The sequence below is a fragment of the Mytilus trossulus genome, unplaced genomic scaffold (genome assembly GCF_036588685.1).
Source record: "Mytilus trossulus isolate FHL-02 unplaced genomic scaffold, PNRI_Mtr1.1.1.hap1 h1tg000024l__unscaffolded, whole genome shotgun sequence".
Taxonomy (NCBI): Eukaryota; Metazoa; Mollusca; class Bivalvia; order Mytilida; family Mytilidae; genus Mytilus; species Mytilus trossulus.
In genome coordinates, this window is record NW_026963290.1 from 1,505,511 (window position 1) to 1,524,402 (window position 18,892).

Sequence of the window (18,892 nt, forward strand, 5' to 3'; positions counted from 1 at the left end):
GGACGAATCATCCAGAGACGTTTGTGAGACTAGAGACATATAATGTAATTGAACTGTATTGTTCAAAGCAAGGCTTTGTATTATAAGATATCCTTGTTCAAAGTAATTAAGAATTGACAATTCTTAATTACTTATTATTATTGAAATTGACTCTGGTATTGAAATCGACTCTGGTATGCGGACCGTATGTTGTTGTTTTTTTCAATAAAAAAAACTATAATAATTCTTGATACATAACATATGATTTTCACAATCATTTTTTATTCATCTGAATTTTTACCGGCTGTAAAATGAAATAATATGAAATTTTATACTGTAGTGTATTAAATTATAATGATTATAGATAATTGGTTCCTCTGCAATTGCATATTCAATGATTAAATATAATTGGATTATCATGATAAGTGATAAAATATAAAGTGTTTATATAATCAGAAAAATATGTAAGATACACTGTTCACAGATGTAATTGACAAAAGCTTGTGTCTCATGATAAATCAATTGAATTGAATTGAATTGTCACATTTGGGAAAAGAGGACGAATATCTTCTATCAACGATTGTTTCTAAGCTGATTTTGACACTTGTAGAAGTTGAAGTCGGTAAAATCGAACCAAAAAGCGAATCATTATTTCACTTTTAAATTTTCATTAGATTGAGAGAAACAAAAATATTTTCTTTATATTTTATATCACATATTTAATGCCACTTTGAAGGAATTTAATTTATTTAGCATTGAAAGGGATTTCTTTGAAATTGTTATAAATACAACCAAGGATTTGTATAGTTAGTCTAACTATACAAATCCTTGATACAACTGAATTAATTTATCCGGATCTATATACGTTTTTAGCCGATAAAGTTTTATGTTATTAAAAAACCGCTTCAGCATTTTCATCAAACCGGAAGTTGTTTTCTCTCAAGACATCGATTATCACATGATAATTTACAAATCCAATATTTCATTGCAAAATGGTTAGTATTTATTTAAGAATTGGCTGAATACTCCATATGTTAAACAGTCACCACAAAAGAATTGAAGTTCTACAAAGATCGACTAAGAAATGTCTTATTCATGAATCCTAAATGTATCATGTAGCCACTCGAAGTCATTTGTTCTACAGTTCAGTCATTACAGTCTACATTTATAACCACTAACCATTAGTGAATGACCACATTTGACAGTTCTTAAACTATCTATATTCTAGAATTGTCAGGTTTTTACCAGTAGATTGAATAAATGTTGTACGGTCACTTAATGACAGTAATGTCCAGTGGCAAATATTACATGCATATTCTTGATGATACCAAGTTAAAAATTGTGATTTTACAGTATTGCTTGTTTTTTATACTTAATTGAGGCCGTTGCTTCTAGATAAGACCTGAAAGGTTATAAGAACAGGATTATTTATCATCATGTCATGATCATCCTTTTTCCGTCATCAGATACACATTTGCAAGAAATCATCTGCACCTTCAAATACAAATTTGCAGAAAATCAGATGCCTTCATAATGTTTCTGAAAATTTTGAAAGCTGACGAAAAAAACTGGGAAGGGTTTTATCAACCCTTTGGTGTTGAAGGTCTTTCAGGTCATTGATCATGTTGTTAGAAATAACCAATAGATTTCAAATTTACCATGCTGATAATTTAATACGCCAGACGTGCATATTGTCTACATAAGACTCATCGGTGACGCTCAGATCAATAGTTATAAAGCCAAACAAGTACAAAGGTGAAGAGCATTGAGGACTCAAAATCTCATAAGTTGTGCCAAATACGGCTTAGCTAATCTATGCATGGGATAAGAAAATCTTATTTTTTTTAGAAAAAGTTATATTTTTGTAAACAGAAAATTTATTAAAAAAAAAGAGTATGCTTCCTTTTAGAGTATAAAATAGGGGGGAAAAAAATCATATTTCTAGCATGCACAGGCTTAGACATGTTAGACAGTATACATACAATCTTTATCGCAAAACATAATTCAGGCAGAACTCAAGACATATGTTTTTGATGATGTTGATTCACTTTTGCCTTTTTGGACTTAATGTATATCCATGATGACTAGGTCATTGTTTGATACACCTTATTGCAATTTATGTCAATCTGGATAAGTTCTAAATTACTCAAATTTTTCATACCAGTTGAAGCTATCTGGGGACTTGTTGAAATAATATATTGTGCTTAAAACTTCATAGCAGTGACAAATCCATTGTAAGCACATCAAACAAAGCATTTGTCTTGTAAAAATTGCTTCTTACACTATCAAAATGTTTAAATGTTTGCCTTCCAACTTTTCTTTCAAGCAGCTCATTGCTGATGACCATTGTTTTTTGTGATTCATGCCCAATCAGGAAGTTGTCTCATGCTCATGCTAAACGACTCCCCCCCCCCCCCCTCGGAATGGACTCAATATAATCATGAATAATTTTCATGTACAGATGTATATAATCATGATAATAATTTACATGTACAGATGTATATAATCATGATAATAATTTACATATACAGATGTATATATACATGATGTACATGTATTGAGCAGGTGTATTAGAAAATGTACTTTATCGTTGATTCAATGCCATAACTTTAGAACTCACTGGCTTTCAAATTTGAATATTTATTACTGACGACAAAATGAAGGAGAAGTTTACTTGTAACATTTTTTTCAATTATGCTGTGCAAACATGGTATGTTGTGGTCCTTGGTTGATTTAAAAATAACTTTTTCTGTTATTTCTATGCAATAACCATGATAACCATGATAGCTTAAGATTAATTTATCCAATGCTTTTCAATAAAAAAACAAAACCAAAATTCCTCTTTTAATTCATATTTGAATGCTCCAAAAACTTATCAAAGTCTTATAAAATACATGTATAGTTCCATTGCATAAGGTTGATTTCTAACAGACACAGCTCAAATGTAATAAAAACCAGACATGTCACATGGTATCATTTTACCTTTTACATGTCTTAAGCAATGTCAAGTTTGTATCTTTCATATTTAAATGCACATGTACTAAATTAATACAAGGAATGTTTACCATATTAGCATTTTTCTTTATTGAAAAAACAACAACAATCAGTATGGTAACATTTAGATAAAGTTGGTTGTGAAAATACTAGAGTATAAACTATAACTAGCTAAGAAACTCGGAGCAAAAATACAAATGTCTGTTCAATTGTATTTTTAGGCTGGTGGTTTAGACAGAGCTAAGAGTAGTCTCCCAAAGATTAAAGATGAAGAAAGAGAATCTATGTTTGGCAATGTGTTTGCTGTTTCTGGACCAGGTAACCTTTTTCATTTACCATGTTAACTTTAGCTACATGTACATGATGTAAAAGTCTGAGAAACCTAAATGTTTCAATTGACCCACAGCATATAATTTACATGAAGTTTGCTCTAAGGTACAAAATCAAGGTCACAAATTGTCTAAATGTTTTGCTGTTGCAAAGATTAATCCAAGATTTACCTATTTAAGTTTATTTACTATTAAAGTGGGTGCATACTGCATATATTGCATGTATTAGTAGCAAAACAACCTCAAACTTATATTTCAAACTTAGAAATGTGCAATAAATATGATAAAGGCACGCACATGGATATATTTTTTGGAGCAGAAACGCGTTCAAAAATATCTCTTAAAACTTAATAAACTCAGTTCTTCATTTGACTTTATGAAATGTGAGTTAACACCTAAGAAAATCAACAATTACCGTCCAAAAGTTCTGACTGCTGCTTTATTACAAGTTTGTATCTCTCCATTTTTTATGTCCCATTGATGGGCATTATGTTTTCTGGTCTGTTCGTTTGTCTGTGTGTATGTTTGCCCGTTCCACTAAAGGCTAAAGTTTTTGCTCAAGGTAGTTTTTGATGAAGTTGAAGTTCAATCAACTGGAAACTTAGTAAACATGTTCCCTATGATATGATCTTCCTAATTTAATGCCAAACTAGAGATTTCATCCCATTTTCACAGTCCACTAAACATAGAAAATGATAGTGTGGATGGGGCATCCATGTGCTTGGGAGTCTGAACACATTCTTGTTTTCAAATGATTAAATATGGATCAGTGGATTCAACACTGCTTGTGGATATTATTTATGAAGAATTAGAACTTGGAAAACTATGTTTGATTGATACTTGATTTTGTGGTTTGAACAAATCTCTGTAAACATGATACCTGTGAGTGTGCATTTGGTTGTTTACTTTAATTTTCGGTACATTCATGAAATCACAAGTTATGACTCCACTGAGTGAATGTTACTTTTTCAGTTATAAAATAATAATATTTGATTTTTTGTTTTACAGTCGTCGTGGCACAGAACATGGCAGGAGCTGCTATGTACGAGTTGGTTCGAGTCGGACATTCAGAATTAGTAGGGGAGATCATTCGATTGGAGGGTGACATGGCAACCATCCAGGTTTATGAAGACACATGTATCCTTAAAATATCTACATACCTATATAATAAAGGGGTTAACAGTTCAATAAACAGGGGTTATTATTGAATATTATCAAAGGGGTTTGGAGCAGTTAAAAATGAAGTTCTTTTAAAATCTTTTAAGTGAATAGATATTTTAAAAGATTGTATGTATGACTTTGTATGTTAGTTTCATTGAAGTAGTTTCTTAAAAAATTTTTTTTAAGTATATGATTTTTTTTTATAATGAGTTTGAAAACCCTAAAATTGAATTGGTAAACACAAGAAATGGAGAATCAGAAATTGTACTTTTTCTATAATTCTACATTCAATTGATTCTAATACTTTGTTGAATGATTTGGATATTTTTACCTTAACACATTGTACAGCTGGTGTAACTGTTGGAGATCCCGTATTACGAACAGGAAAACCTCTATCTGTAGAATTAGGTCCAGGTATTATGGGTAGTATTTTTGATGGTAAGTAAAAACTATATTTACGTTATGATGCTGGTTGTATTTTTGTTTAACACTGCACTATTATTTTATATGGATTTATTTATTTGTAAATTTAATCAAACAAGATGAATTTGATTCTATAAGTGAACTAAGTGGTAATTATGTGGTAGGTAAAAAAACAAAGTGTATACCGCTTAGGTGTATATCTTATTTATATCTGATAAAGTACCCTTATAAAAACAGTAAGGTTACTTAGTTTTCTGCTTTTTGAAGTCAAGAGTACCTGATATTTATTGGCTGATTGTTTCATATTAAAATTAATGATTCCAGGTATTCAGAGACCTCTTGCAGACATTTGTGATATCACACAGAGTATTTATATACCTAAAGGTATCAACACACCAGCTTTGGACAGAAGTAAGAAATGGGAGTTCGAACCTCAAGGCAATATCAGAGTAAGTCTACTTGTTACAGTTCTTCTAAAAAAGCATGCAAAACAAAACATTGATCAACTTGCATGCTATGCTTGCTTGGTTGTTTGCAAACAATAGGTAGGCAGAGTTTCAGTCAGTTTTTATATATACTGGGATTTGGTTGGACAATAAGAGTTGACATGAAATGAATTTAATGTTTATTGTCCAATCAAATTCCAGTAAATAGTAAACAATTTCCCATTTCCACTCTCAATTTTATCCAAACAAATATAGCAAGCAAGTTAATCAATGATTTGTTTTGCATGCTTTTATAGAAGTGCTGTAAATGATTCTAAATTTACCATCTTATTTAATATCTGCTATCTATTGTGTATTACATTTTGTGTATTTGATCTCTATGTCAAATTATTAATTTTTGTTTGGTTCCTCGACATGTTTCAATATTAAGAAGGAATCTCAATGTCAGTATGATAGAGACTGCTTTAAATTTAATACCAATGGTAAATTGGGAGGTCAGAATTGTCACAAAAGAAATTTTATCTAAATTTCATTAAAAAAAAAGAGAAAATGAAAGAAAGGGATTGACATACATGACACATTTCATTGCAGTGACATGAATCCTTATGGTTTTAAAAAAAAAACATGTTTAAAGTCATATGATTGGATATTCCTTTCTTAGTTGTTATGGATGTTGTGAAAAATTTTGTAAGAAATTTGAAGAAAAAAATATTGAAAAGTATGTAGGACTTGTAAAATGAAATATTGATGCCACAGTGCTTTAAAGTTCTGTGTTTGATAGTCTTGTGTATAGCTACAATTTCCAGGGTTGCTATCCAGAACAAAGAACTTTATATAAAACTTTAGATGTGATTGTAACTGACAATATCAACATGCTTTGTATTTCTCATTACAGATTGGTAGTCATATAACTGGAGGTGATATTTATGGAGTTGTATATGAAAATATTCTAGTCAAACACAAAATCATGTTACCACCACGAGCCAAGGGCAAGGTCACATGGATAGCTGAACCAGGTTGTTATGATGTTAATGTAAGTTGAAATCACTATATGTGTTATCATGATTATAGGATAGGGTCACAGAATTGTGATATTTTTATTTAGAAATAAGAATACATATGGCCTCTTAGGACTAGTAAGCCAAATCTAAATGTTATTGTGAAAACTGCCAGTAAATGTTGACAACTGGTTTTTTTTACATTGAAAATTTATCCTAATATTATGCAAATTATTAGTTATGAAAATGTTATGCATTTTATTAGTTATGAAAATATTATGCAAATTATAAGTTATGAAAATATTATGCAAATTACTAGTTATGAAAATATTAAGCAAATTATTAGTTATGAAAATATTAAGCAAATTATTAGTTATGAAAATATTAAGCAAATTATAGTTATAAAAATATTATTCCAACTCTGATTTAAAGGAAATATGAAAACCAGGATGGATGCTGTGACAAATAAATTAACTTTTTGTGCACTTTTCAAAAATATCACACAATATTAATGTTGCAACCCTAAAAAATGGAATGCATCATCCTTTTCAGTATACATATATATTCCAAAGAAAGAAATGCTTACACTGTATTATACATGCCACTGTTTTTTAAAAAAAATCTTGATTTTATTTTTCAGGATGTTATATTAGAAACAGAATTTGATGGTGAAAAATCTAAATTTACCATGTTACAAGTATGGCCTGTACGTACAGTTCGTCCAGTCACCGAGAAATTAGCTGGTAATTACCCACTGCTCACAGGACAGAGAGTGTTAGATGCTCTTTTCCCGTAAGTAAAACAAACATCAACTAGTCCAATTGTACTGTAGTTTAAATCTATACTTGTCTGTGTTTACAATTGCTTTTCATATTTTTCCTTCTAGATCTTTTTCAACCGGTTTTCAAAAATGCAATTACTTCAAAAGTTGTGCTTGTGCAGATATCTAGAAACTTATATAATTTTAATTATCAACAATTAAACTTGCAGTTTGAGCAAAGCAAAAATCAGTATAGTATAAAACAAATGCACAGTCATTCTAATATCAAGTTTAAAAAAAAACTGTAAAAATACTGTAAATGTGTAGGTTGGCATCAGACTAGATCCCAAATTAATCTAGAGAAAGTACAAAAGTAAAAGTAAAAATTATGTAAATTTATGGAAAATTGTTATTGCATATTCTTAATTTTATTTTATTCAGATGTGTACAGGGTGGAACAACAGCTATCCCAGGTGCTTTTGGATGTGGTAAAACTGTAATCTCACAATCTTTGTCTAAATATAGTAACAGTGATGTCATTGTCTACGTAGGATGTGGAGAAAGAGGAAATGAAATGTCTGAAGTATTGAGAGACTTCCCTGAGGTAAAGTTAATCATTTTGTGAGATTTATAGAAAATAAAACTGTTTAAGCTTTAAAAAAATGTATACTGCTCAACTATAATACAAAGGAGGAGGATTTTTACCTGCAGAGTAAATAACTGAATATTACAGGATTATAAATATGGAATCAATATCTTAGCTTTCTCCTAAGAATAACAGTACCTTCCTACATGTTCCTGCATTTTATACTATATATATCACATTGAGCTAAAAATACACCATTATATACAGTTCTATATCATGTAGAAAATCATTAAATCTGTGTTTTTCTTTTTCTCAGTTGACTATGGAAGTTGATGGAAAACCAGAAAGTATTATGAAGAGAACAGCTTTGGTTGCCAATACATCAAACATGCCTGTAGCTGCTAGAGAGGCTTCTATTTATACTGGTTAGTATAGTCACTCTACAAATATATTTACTTATCACAAAAGCAAATTATAATATTTGACTATGACATGTCAATAGATATTAGAAGATGTGGTATAGGTGCCAACGAGACAACTCCATCCAATCACAATTTGTAAAGTTAACCATTAAAGGTCAAAGTATGGTCTTACCACATCAACAAACAACAACTAAGTTGAACATCAGATTTCTGACTTAGGACAGGTGCAAACAAATGCAGCTAGTTTAAACATTTAAATAGGCATTAAACTTCACTCTTATACGAAAAAGTAGTGTAACATCTCAACAAAGAAAGACACACTACAAAATTACAATTGAAATGGCTTAACTCAAGACATATGTACCCAAGTAAACATACACTGAACAAATCAAGTCTGACTTTGCTTGTTGGTTTAGTATAATTCAAGGTACAATAAACATGTAATTGTCAAGAATATACATATGATATTTGTTTTAGATATAGATATAGAAAGCACACAGTTGACAGTAGGTTTGACCCTATATTTTATCATATTTTTAGGTATTACATTATCTGAGTACTTCAGAGATATGGGTTACAATGTATCTATGATGGCTGATTCTACGTCCAGATGGGCTGAAGCTTTGAGAGAAATTTCTGGACGTTTGGCTGAAATGCCTGCTGATTCTGGTTACCCAGCATACCTAGCTGCTAGATTGGCTTCCTTTTATGAGAGAGCTGGTCGTGTCAAATGTCTGGGTAATCCATCTAGGGAGGGAAGTGTCAGTATTGTAGGAGCGTAAGTAATATACACTTGATACACTTGGTAGAATGAACTATGAAACTCTTTCATTTGTTGCATGAATCCACAATAGTATAAATAAGCATTGTTGTTAATAATACATCAACACAAACTGTCAGGTGACATCACAAAAAAAAAAATCATATTTCGGTTTTATCATCCCTACACATTGTTGTAACAATATTCAGGAAAGCATGTGCCTCCCCTAACCTAGCTATTGCAGTGGTGTAACAACATAAAATAAGGACAAACTATAAAAATCAGATCTAAGGAGATTAATTAAAGCAAAACTAACATGTTACAAAAACACTACAAACAAAACACCAACCAGAGAGTTCTCAATTTTACTTTAAGCTATTTCCTGTTAATAACAACTACTAAATATCTGTATCCAGGACAAAACATCAATTGGAACAGAGCTAAACGATTTAGTGTAAAGACATTTTAAGCATTACTGCATATTTTGAAAAAATCTGAGGAATAAAACAGGAATGTAGTTTCATAATTACACATTTACTTATCATAATAACATATTCAAAGGTATATTAAGTACACAAGTTAGTAGGAATTCTTTATACTTTATTTTTGCATATAGTTTATCAGAAGATATATAATTATCAGATTATATTGTTTTTCAGTGTGTCTCCACCTGGTGGTGATTTCTCAGATCCTGTAACATCAGCTACCTTGAGTATTGTACAGGTGTTTTGGGGATTAGATAAGAAACTTGCTCAACGTAAACATTTCCCATCTATTAATTGGTTGATTAGTCATAGTAAATACACAAGAGCATTAGATGAGTTCTACGATAAAAATTTCAATGACTTTGTGCCACTAAGAAAGAAGGTAAGCTTTGTTCTGAATTTTATTAGGGAAAATATAAAAATTTCTAACAGTTTATATAACTTTCCATTTATCAAGAGATTTCGAAATGATAAATTCCTCATACAATGGGTATGAAAGCTTTTTTGTATGCATGTAACAATTCTGTATTTTTGTGATTTTTCTAAAGGAGTAGGTCCATTAAGACCCCTTTTTGGCCCCTAAATATAGCAGTTTTACAAAATTGTTAAAATGTGAACTTTTAGTTATTTATTGGACAGACGAATGCTTCTGCTACATGAATATGGGTGGTTTTTAACCATACAATGCACATATATCGGGTAGTAGCACCATTAAGTCATGCTAAATTACTGAAATCTCCACAATTCTAGCATTTTAGTTTAATTTTAGACAGTTTCCGTGTTAAACGAAGGTGGCCGCATTCGTGTTCATCCTTAATATTGAAATGTAAGTTGTATTTGATGATAATACATAACCTATATAAAGATTGTGGATGAACACAATGCGGCCACTTTCATTTTTGACAAAAACATCTGAAAAATTATTTGTCGGCATATTTGGTAGATTTTTCATATTTGAGCTTGAATCAGAGAGTTTTTAATGACTGAATCAGTTAAAATCTTTCACATAAACTAATTGAATCAAATAAAATAGACACTTAAAAGTGTTAAAAAGTGGACAAAATCTTTCGTCAGATGAACCTGAAATTTGAAGCCAAGGTTTTATGTTGACGTTATTTTTCAATGCAACATTCTCGAAAGAAAATTACTGTTGACTGTATATAAAGTTTTAAACTTATATATTTTCTTCATATGCTCAGTTTTTATAACACCTTACATTAGAATACTAAAGAGCTTACATTATTTCAGTGTAAAGAAATTCTACAAGAAGAGGAAGAATTGTCAGAAATTGTACAGTTAGTAGGAAAGGTAAATATATAAATATATAAATGCATTCAGTACATTGTAACAACAATCTACCAAGACAATTTGGCAGAAAAGTTAACCTTGAAGGTCATCATCAGCCTTGAACATCGAGCACAAGACAAAACATAAAACAGACTTAAGTTACTAATTTTGTATCAAAAACATTTGCAAACATGAATGGTATATATCGTAAATTTAGAAATTATCAAGATGTATTTATTTATGCAAACAAACGTCATAACTAAGACTATGCATTTCTATAATTTTAGATTTCAAAATCTATTTGACCCTCAATTATATGTTTTTTGTTGTTTATTAAATTTAATTTCTGTATAAAAGTATAAAAGATACTCTTATATCAAACAGATTTGTCATATTTAATGCTTATAATTTTATACTTTAAAATATTGTAGGCATCTTTAGCTGAAGGAGATAAAATCACACTAGAAGTTGCCAAACTAATTAAAGATGACTTTTTACAACAAAATGGTTATACACCTTATGATAGGTAAAAGATTTGTAATTGATTTATATTTAGTCTTTACAGTATGAAAATTCATATTAGCTTTCACAAACCTGGCAAATTGAATATTTTGTTCTGACCACAAAACTACACAAAAAGTTAACTTTATTATTCATTATTAGTCCTGATAGAAGAAATAATCAACATGTTTATATTTACCACTTTTTCTTTAACCTGAACATTTTTAAATGGAGAAGAGGGGCATTGATGGCCAAGTGGTCTAGGTAGTTACTACTGTAATCACTAGCCAGTCAACACAGGTTGTGAGTTTGATCTTCACTCCATCTTAATTGATTAGGATTGTAAGTTTTCCTATTGAAGGTCATTGGTTTTCTCCAAGCACTCTTGGCTTCCTCCACCAATAAAAACTGACAGCCACCCCATGAAATAGCCAAAATGTGGTGCTTAAATGTGGAGTTAAATCACCATAAATGAAGAAAAAAATAAAAATTAATGAACAAGATCCATGCATATCATTTGTAACTTTAATTACACAAAACCGTCAAGTTTATTTTTAGACATAAGAAGATGTGGTATATTTGCCAATGAGACAACTATTCAATGTGGACCTAATGTTACTTGAATTTAATTGAATTTAAGCAATTGGATGTCACAGTACGGACATCAACAATGAAAAACCTGTTCTATATTGTTATTGCGAAAAAGGCCAAGACATAAAAATGTGACACAATTCAAACTTGTCAGGTTTATTTAGTTATCAAAATAGACAGTTACTTGTTAAACATTATAGATACATTGTACCTATGTTATATTTTATATTTCCCTCTTTTCAGATTTTGTCCATTTTACAAGACTGTTGGTATGTTGAAGAATATTATAGGATTTTATGACATGGCTAAACATTCAATAGAGAGCACAGCACAAAGTGAAAACAAAGTAACATGGGCAATTATTAGAGACCAGATGAACGATTTATTGTATAAACTTAGCAGTATGAAATTTAAGGTATGAGCATTATTGTTTTTTTTCATTTACAGATGAAAATGCAAAAATGAAAAATATAGATGTAAATTTTTGGACATTGTGGTCTGAATGTTAAACTGAAAATATGAAGATTTGGTATGATTGCCAATGAAACAACTCTCCACCAGAGACCTATGGATGTAGAAGGATAGCAACTATAATTCACTGTATAGCCTTTAACAATAACCAAAATCCTTACCTAATAGCAAACTTTTAAAAGCCAAACGAAAAATGTAAAATAATTCAAACCAGATTTTTTTTTTCAAATTAGTTACTGATGACTAATGAAATATTGGTATACAGTAAACCATTGCAAAGTGTGTAATGTAAACTGATGAAAATATGTTCAACTTGGATTTCCCCCTGTGAAATATAGTTAGAACTGCAAGAACAATCATTGCAGTTGGTAAAAAAAGGTGAAAGACAAAAAAATATCCACTAAAATATTTAAGTATGTTTACAGTGCATCATACATTTCTATAAATAAAACTGGCCTTAAATTGAAATAGCTTCATATAACCAATTTAATTTTATTCCCAGGATCCAGTCAAAGATGGAGAGAAGAAAATAAAAGCAGATTATGAAGAATTACATGAAGAACTTCAACAAGCATTCCGAAATTTAGAAGATTAGAATATAATTCAAACTTAATTCTGTTGACCATGACGATTGTTATACTAATAATTATTGTTTAGACTGCTAGTACTTATATAACACATCTAATGATCCAAGCAGGTTCTTGTTGACAATATTATTCAGAATTTGTGTAACTTAGAGTAGATGTGCTAAGAAAAATTCAGATAAACACAAATAATGTAAAAATGTCAGGCATTTTTGCTGCAATGTTATAAATGTATTGAGTCCAGGATTCTGATTAAAAAAAAATCATTTACTCCATTTTGCCATTTTTGTTTTCAAACAATATTTTTATTTATTTATTCACTGGTTAATAATACCCTATCTTTGTAATTAAGATATCAATAAAGAATTGAGTGAGAAGATTTTTTATTCTTAAGCTTTTTTTCATATAGTGCTAAAAATAACATCGTGATTCAGGGAGACTTTGAGTAAAGAGAAACATTTAATATATAAACATTCCATTTCATAATATGTAAAATAAAGGTGGTTGATGTAAACACTGATCTGTACAATAAGCAGGTAAATGAAATTAAAAACAGTAAAATTAATATTTGTTACAATTCAAAAATCAGTTTTTTCCGAAAGAAACAGTTTTATGTAATTTTTTTTCATTTCATTTTCAAATTAAGTCAATAAAAAAATCTTTGAAATACACAAAACATATTTTAAAGGATGTCTCTCATTTTTATATATTGTAAAATAAAAACTGCTACAAATCTTTTTAGTGGAAATAGAATTATCTTTCTTAAAGGGAGATAAATTATCAATCTTAAAGGGAGATAAGTTATCATTCTTAAGGGTAGATAATTCGCTATTCACTTAAAAAGAACTGACTGAAAATAACCATTAATCATGTGTATATAGTCACAATATAGAGTGTCAATGTGATTGTGAGATTGTTGGTGGTACATGTGTGTTGATAGTATGAAATACAGTTGAAATCCATAAGTAAACTATTCAGCACCCCCTAAATGAGAACATTAAAGAATGAAAATCTAAAACAATTTCCCGATTTTTGTTAATTACTGAATTAGTTATGGATCTGTCTCTTTCAAGTAATTTTGTTTAAATTAATATAAGTTATATAGCAATAGATAGATATATATTTGGATATTACTGTGATACGTATGTGAATGTCTTAATTTAGTTAATTATTTCACAAACATAATTGTTCTCTATATTATAATGAAGAAGAAATTCGTATTGCCTATATATGATGGTTTGAATAAAACTGTTTGTCTAATGTGAATATCCTATTAAACAACAAAAATGAACATTTAGGGAATAAAAGGGAGAATGATTGCCTTTATATAATATCTTTGAGTTCTAGTCAGTTGAGAATATTGCATTGTTCTACATTCCAAAATAAATTGTTTTCTTCAATTTTGAGATGACCCCTGTTTTAGAAAAAGGGTGTCCACCTACAATTTATTGTAAGGCTGTCATTTGAGTGTCAACATAGACCACACTTAAATAAGTGGTAGTTTTATCATATTTTTGGTGAAAAGGGGATCTAAACCATTTATTTATAAGAAATAAAATTATGGCTTCAATTTATTTGTGTAATAATGTGCACTGTAGTTGTATTTGTTTCCTTGTTTGATTACTGAATATGCATGAATACATAAATTATTGAATTGTACATATTAATGCATTTGAATTTTCAAATAACAATTAATTAAACTGAAATGAGAAACTTACTTTTAAGGAAAATTCATGTTAATGAATTTTCCCGAAAAGTATATTTCAGAGCTATGAGTGTAAACTTGAAGTTATGCAAATAAAGTTTCAAAACAATGATACCTTTCCAAATCTGCTTATTACTAAAATCAGATGTGAATCTAGGATTTAAAAAAGGGAGGGGTCTCGGCCCCAATGTAGGCAATGTTCAGAGCTGGACTTATAAAAAGTTGATGCATTAGCCATATATATATCTCCTTACATGGAGATCCCTGGCACCCTGCACTCCCTACCCCTAAATTATCATCTTTGATTTTTTTTCATATTCTCATCATATTTAATGTACATTAATCAGGCAACATTGTATAAGAAATATGTATTTAATGTTAGACAGTTTTATTTGTTAGACATATGTGTTACATTGTTTTCTACACCAGTACATGTATGTTAGAAAAAGTGATGCAACATTTACATATATATACTATCTGGTATCAATTAATAAAAATTGAACAAAAAATGTGTTGTTTTTTTCATCGAATAGAATTAAAAGATATACTATGTTTGGTTAAAAAGAATTCAAGGCTGTACAGTGACCTATAGTTGTTAATGTTTGTGTCATTTTGGTCTTTTGTGGATAGTTGTCTCATTGGCAATCATACCACATCTTCTTTTTTATATATCATTGATGAAAAATGGAAAAGTTTCCAAAAGCTCAAACTGTATGACACAGCTAATGAATATAATTGTAAAGTGTTTCCTTGGTATAAGTTAAAATCTATCTTAATTTGTCATATGATATTTTTGTCGAGCCTTCGACTTTAGTCGAATAAGCGAGACTAAGCGATCCTACTTTCCGTCGTCGTCGGCGGCGTCCACAAATATTCACTCTGTGGTTAAAGTTTTTGAAATTTTAATAACTTTCTTAAACTGTACTGGATTTCTACCAAACTTGGACAGAATCTTGTTTATGATCATAAGATAGTATCCAGAAGTAAATTTTGTAAAAATAAAATTCCATTTTTCCGTATTTTACTTATAAATGGACTTATTTTTTTTTCTGCTGGGAAACATTACATTCACTGTGTGGTTAAAGTTTTTAGAATTTTAATAACTTTCTTAAACTATACTGGATTTCTACCAAACTTGGACAGAAGCTTGTTTATGATCATAAGATAGTATCCAGAAGTAAATTTTGTAAAAATAAAATTCCATTTTTCCGTATTTTACTTATAAATGGACTTAGTTTTTTTCTACGGGGAAACATTACATTCACTCTGTGGTTAAAGTTTTTAGAATTTTTATAACTTTCTTAAACTATCCTTGGTTTGTACCAAACTTGGACAGAAGCTTGTTTATGATCATTAGATAGTATCCAGAAGTATATTTAAAAAAAAAAAAATCCATTTTTTCTGTATTTTACTTTTAAAAGGACTTAGTTTTTGTGCAAGGAAACATTGCATTCACTCTGTGATTAAAGTTTTTAAAATTTTAATAACTTTCTTAAACTATCCTGGGTTTGTACCAAACTTGGACAGTAGCTTATTTATGATCATAAGATAGTATCCAGAAGTAAATTTTTTAAAAAGATAACTCCATTTTTTCTGTATTTTACTTTTAAATGGACTAAGATTTTCTTCCAGTTAACATTACATACAGTCTGCAGTTAAAAATTTCAAAACATATATTACATTCATTAACAATCCTAGATTTTCACCAAACTTGGACAGAAGCTTCTTTATACAGTCAAAAGATAGTATTAAGAGGAATATTTTTATTGATTTTTTTCCTCATTTTTGTTGAGCCTGCGATTTACAGCAAAAGTAGGCGAGACACTGGGTTCCGCGGAACCCTTACAAATTTTTTATTGCATGAATGTTTTGACCTGATTTTTTTAGGTTAAAAGTAAAATCACAAAAATACTGAACTTAGAGGAAAATTAATTCGGAAGTCCATAATCACATGGCAAAATCAAATAACAAAACGTATCAAAAACGAATGGACAAGAACTGTCATATTCCTGACTTGCAAATCCCTGTTTTGTTGAAATTTTGGCAGCTTTTTGATAAACTAAGAACTCAAGAGGTTCAACATGATTAGGACAGGTTCTAGTTTTACCAAGAATGCTTTGAGCTGTTGCATAGTGTTAACGATGACAACTGGAGTTCTTGTGTGCTATTATGCAGTGTAATGGAAAAGATATAATCATAGAACAGGTTTTATAATTGGATTTGTTTCAATTTTTGTCATGTCAGGATGTTTTAAAGCTTTCTATACAATATTGTCGAAGGTCATATAGTGACCTAAAGTTACAATACATATCCCTGGGTATTCGGTGGATCGAAGTCTCATTAGAAAATATACCACTTTTCTGTATTTTTCTAAGGGTCTTATAGGTTCTTGTTTCAACATGAATTAAGATATTTTTTTTATTTGGAATTACTTCATAATTTGACGATTTTTATAGCTTTCTTTACTGTGTGGGTTTGTTCATTGTTAAAGACCACACAGTAATATATAGTTGTAAACATTCTTTGGGAAATTAATATAAACTACTTGAAAACTACTTGAAAAGATATATTTATACCTTAAATTATTGAAAAGAAGGGATATAGTGTTTGAAATCACATTACAATATACAGCACCTACATGGAAAAAATAGAAGCAAGGGAAAAGGCTGTTTATGGCTGTTTACTGGTTTGAGTAAAATTCTTTGCTAGATGTTGATCATGTTTATGGAATTGAAGAAAACATCTGTAAGGCTATGTCAAATCATATGGTAAAAGATCTATTACAAACACTGTCATAAATAGCATGACAATCTTGCTGTTAAATACAGAAGCATTACAAACATCAAAACAACTAGGGAACACATTACTATACATGCTTAAGATAACCAGGAACAAATTATGTTTGAATAAGTCTAATAATTATGGTATAATACATTATTATATACTGGTAGCAGCTAGGTAAATTAGTAAGAGAATTCATTTATTTGGAGGAGGGATCAATGCTTTCAGCGGCGGATCCAATTGTAACTACTCGGCCATTTTCGCTATGCAGTACAATAACTTATTTCTTCCTGCAACCAGAAAGGCTGAGTAGTTCCGATTGCGTTGGATCCAGCCATTTTAAAAAGGGGGAGTTCCAACTATATGTCCCCATTCAAATGCATTGATCTGCCCCAAAAAAGGGGGGTTACAACCCCTGGAACCCACCCTGGACCTGCCACTGTTTTTTTTTCTCTGAACATAATATTTCCCCAGACTTTATAAAAACAAATAACTTTATGACCTATACAGTTCATTATCAAACAGGAACAAGAAATTTCCTTATTTTTCCCTATTTTTCAATGGAAACTATTTTTTTTCACTTTACTTTCAGTTTTTTCTTCCTCATCAAAAATTTATAAGTACACAAAACATGATATAGAAAACTAAAGATTGAGCAAAGCGAACCCACTAAAAACTGGAGATGATCTTTTAACAGTTATAACACAACTGCAGTTTTGAATTTCATTTTTAGCTCACCTGGCCTAAAAGGCCAAGTGAGCTTTTCCCATCACTTGGCGTCCGGCGTCCGGCGTAGTCGTTAACTTTTACAAAAATCTTTTCCTCTGAAACTACTGGGCCAAATTAAACCAAACTTGGCCACAATCATCATTGATGTATCTTGTTTAAAGTTTGTGTTTAATTACCCGGCCAACTATCCAAGATGGCCGCCATGGCTAAAAATAGAGCATAGGGGTAAAATGCAGTTTTCCGCTTATAACTCAAAAACCAAAGCATTTAGAGCAAATCTGACATGGGGTTAAACTGTTTATCAGGTCAAGATCTATCTGCCCTGAAATTTTCAAATGAATCAGACAACCCGTTGTTGGGTTGCTGCCCCTAAATTGGTAATTTTAAGGAAATTTTACTGTTTTTATACGACCGCAAATTTTGAAAAAATTTTCGTCGAATATTGCTATCACGTTGGCGTCGTCGTCTGCGTCGTCGTTGTCGTCGTCGTCCGAATACTTTTAGTTTTCGCACTCTAACTTTAGTAAAAGTGAATAGAAATCTATGAAATTTTAACACAAGGTTTATGACCACAAAAGGAAGGTTGGTATTGATTTTGGGAGTTTTGGTCCAAACTTTTTAGGAATTAGGGGCCAAAAAGGGCCCAAATAAGCATTTCCTTGGTTTTCGCGCAATAACTTTAGTTTAAGTTTATAGAAATCTATGAAATTTTGACAAAAGGTTTATGACCACAAAAGAAAGGTTGGGATTGATTTTGGGAGTTTTGGTTTCAACAGTTTAGGAATTAGGGGCCAAAAAAGGGCCCAAATAAGCATTATTCTTGGTTTTCGCACAATAACTTTAGTTTAAGTTTATAGAAATCAATGAAATTTATACACAATGTTTATGACCACAAAAGGA

General features: G+C 30.3%; 1 protein-coding gene across 1 annotated transcript; it reads left to right on the forward strand.

The window, feature by feature from the left end:
- The first annotated feature begins 902 nt into the window (after positions 1-902).
- LOC134699099 (V-type proton ATPase catalytic subunit A) lies at positions 903-14,966 on the forward strand. The gene is made up of 15 exons (XM_063560788.1): positions 903-974; positions 3,195-3,291; positions 4,311-4,439; positions 4,812-4,901; positions 5,211-5,335; positions 6,228-6,365; positions 6,971-7,122; positions 7,532-7,694; positions 7,993-8,101; positions 8,639-8,876; positions 9,518-9,725; positions 10,592-10,651; positions 11,062-11,156; positions 11,966-12,137; positions 12,696-14,966. Exons 1-15 carry the CDS (start codon positions 972-974, stop codon positions 12,786-12,788), a joined length of 1,872 nt encoding a protein of 623 aa, XP_063416858.1. The 5' UTR covers positions 903-971; the 3' UTR covers positions 12,789-14,966.
- Positions 14,967-18,892: the final 3,926 nt, after the last annotated feature.

Coding starts and splice junctions, on each gene's coding strand:
- LOC134699099 (XM_063560788.1), top strand. Junction 4,440..4,811: donor CCAGGTTTATGAAGACACAT/GTATCCTTAAAA, acceptor CACATTGTACAG/CTGGTGTAACTGTTGGAGAT. Junction 9,726..10,591: donor TTGTGCCACTAAGAAAGAAG/GTAAGCTTTGTT, acceptor ACATTATTTCAG/TGTAAAGAAATTCTACAAGA.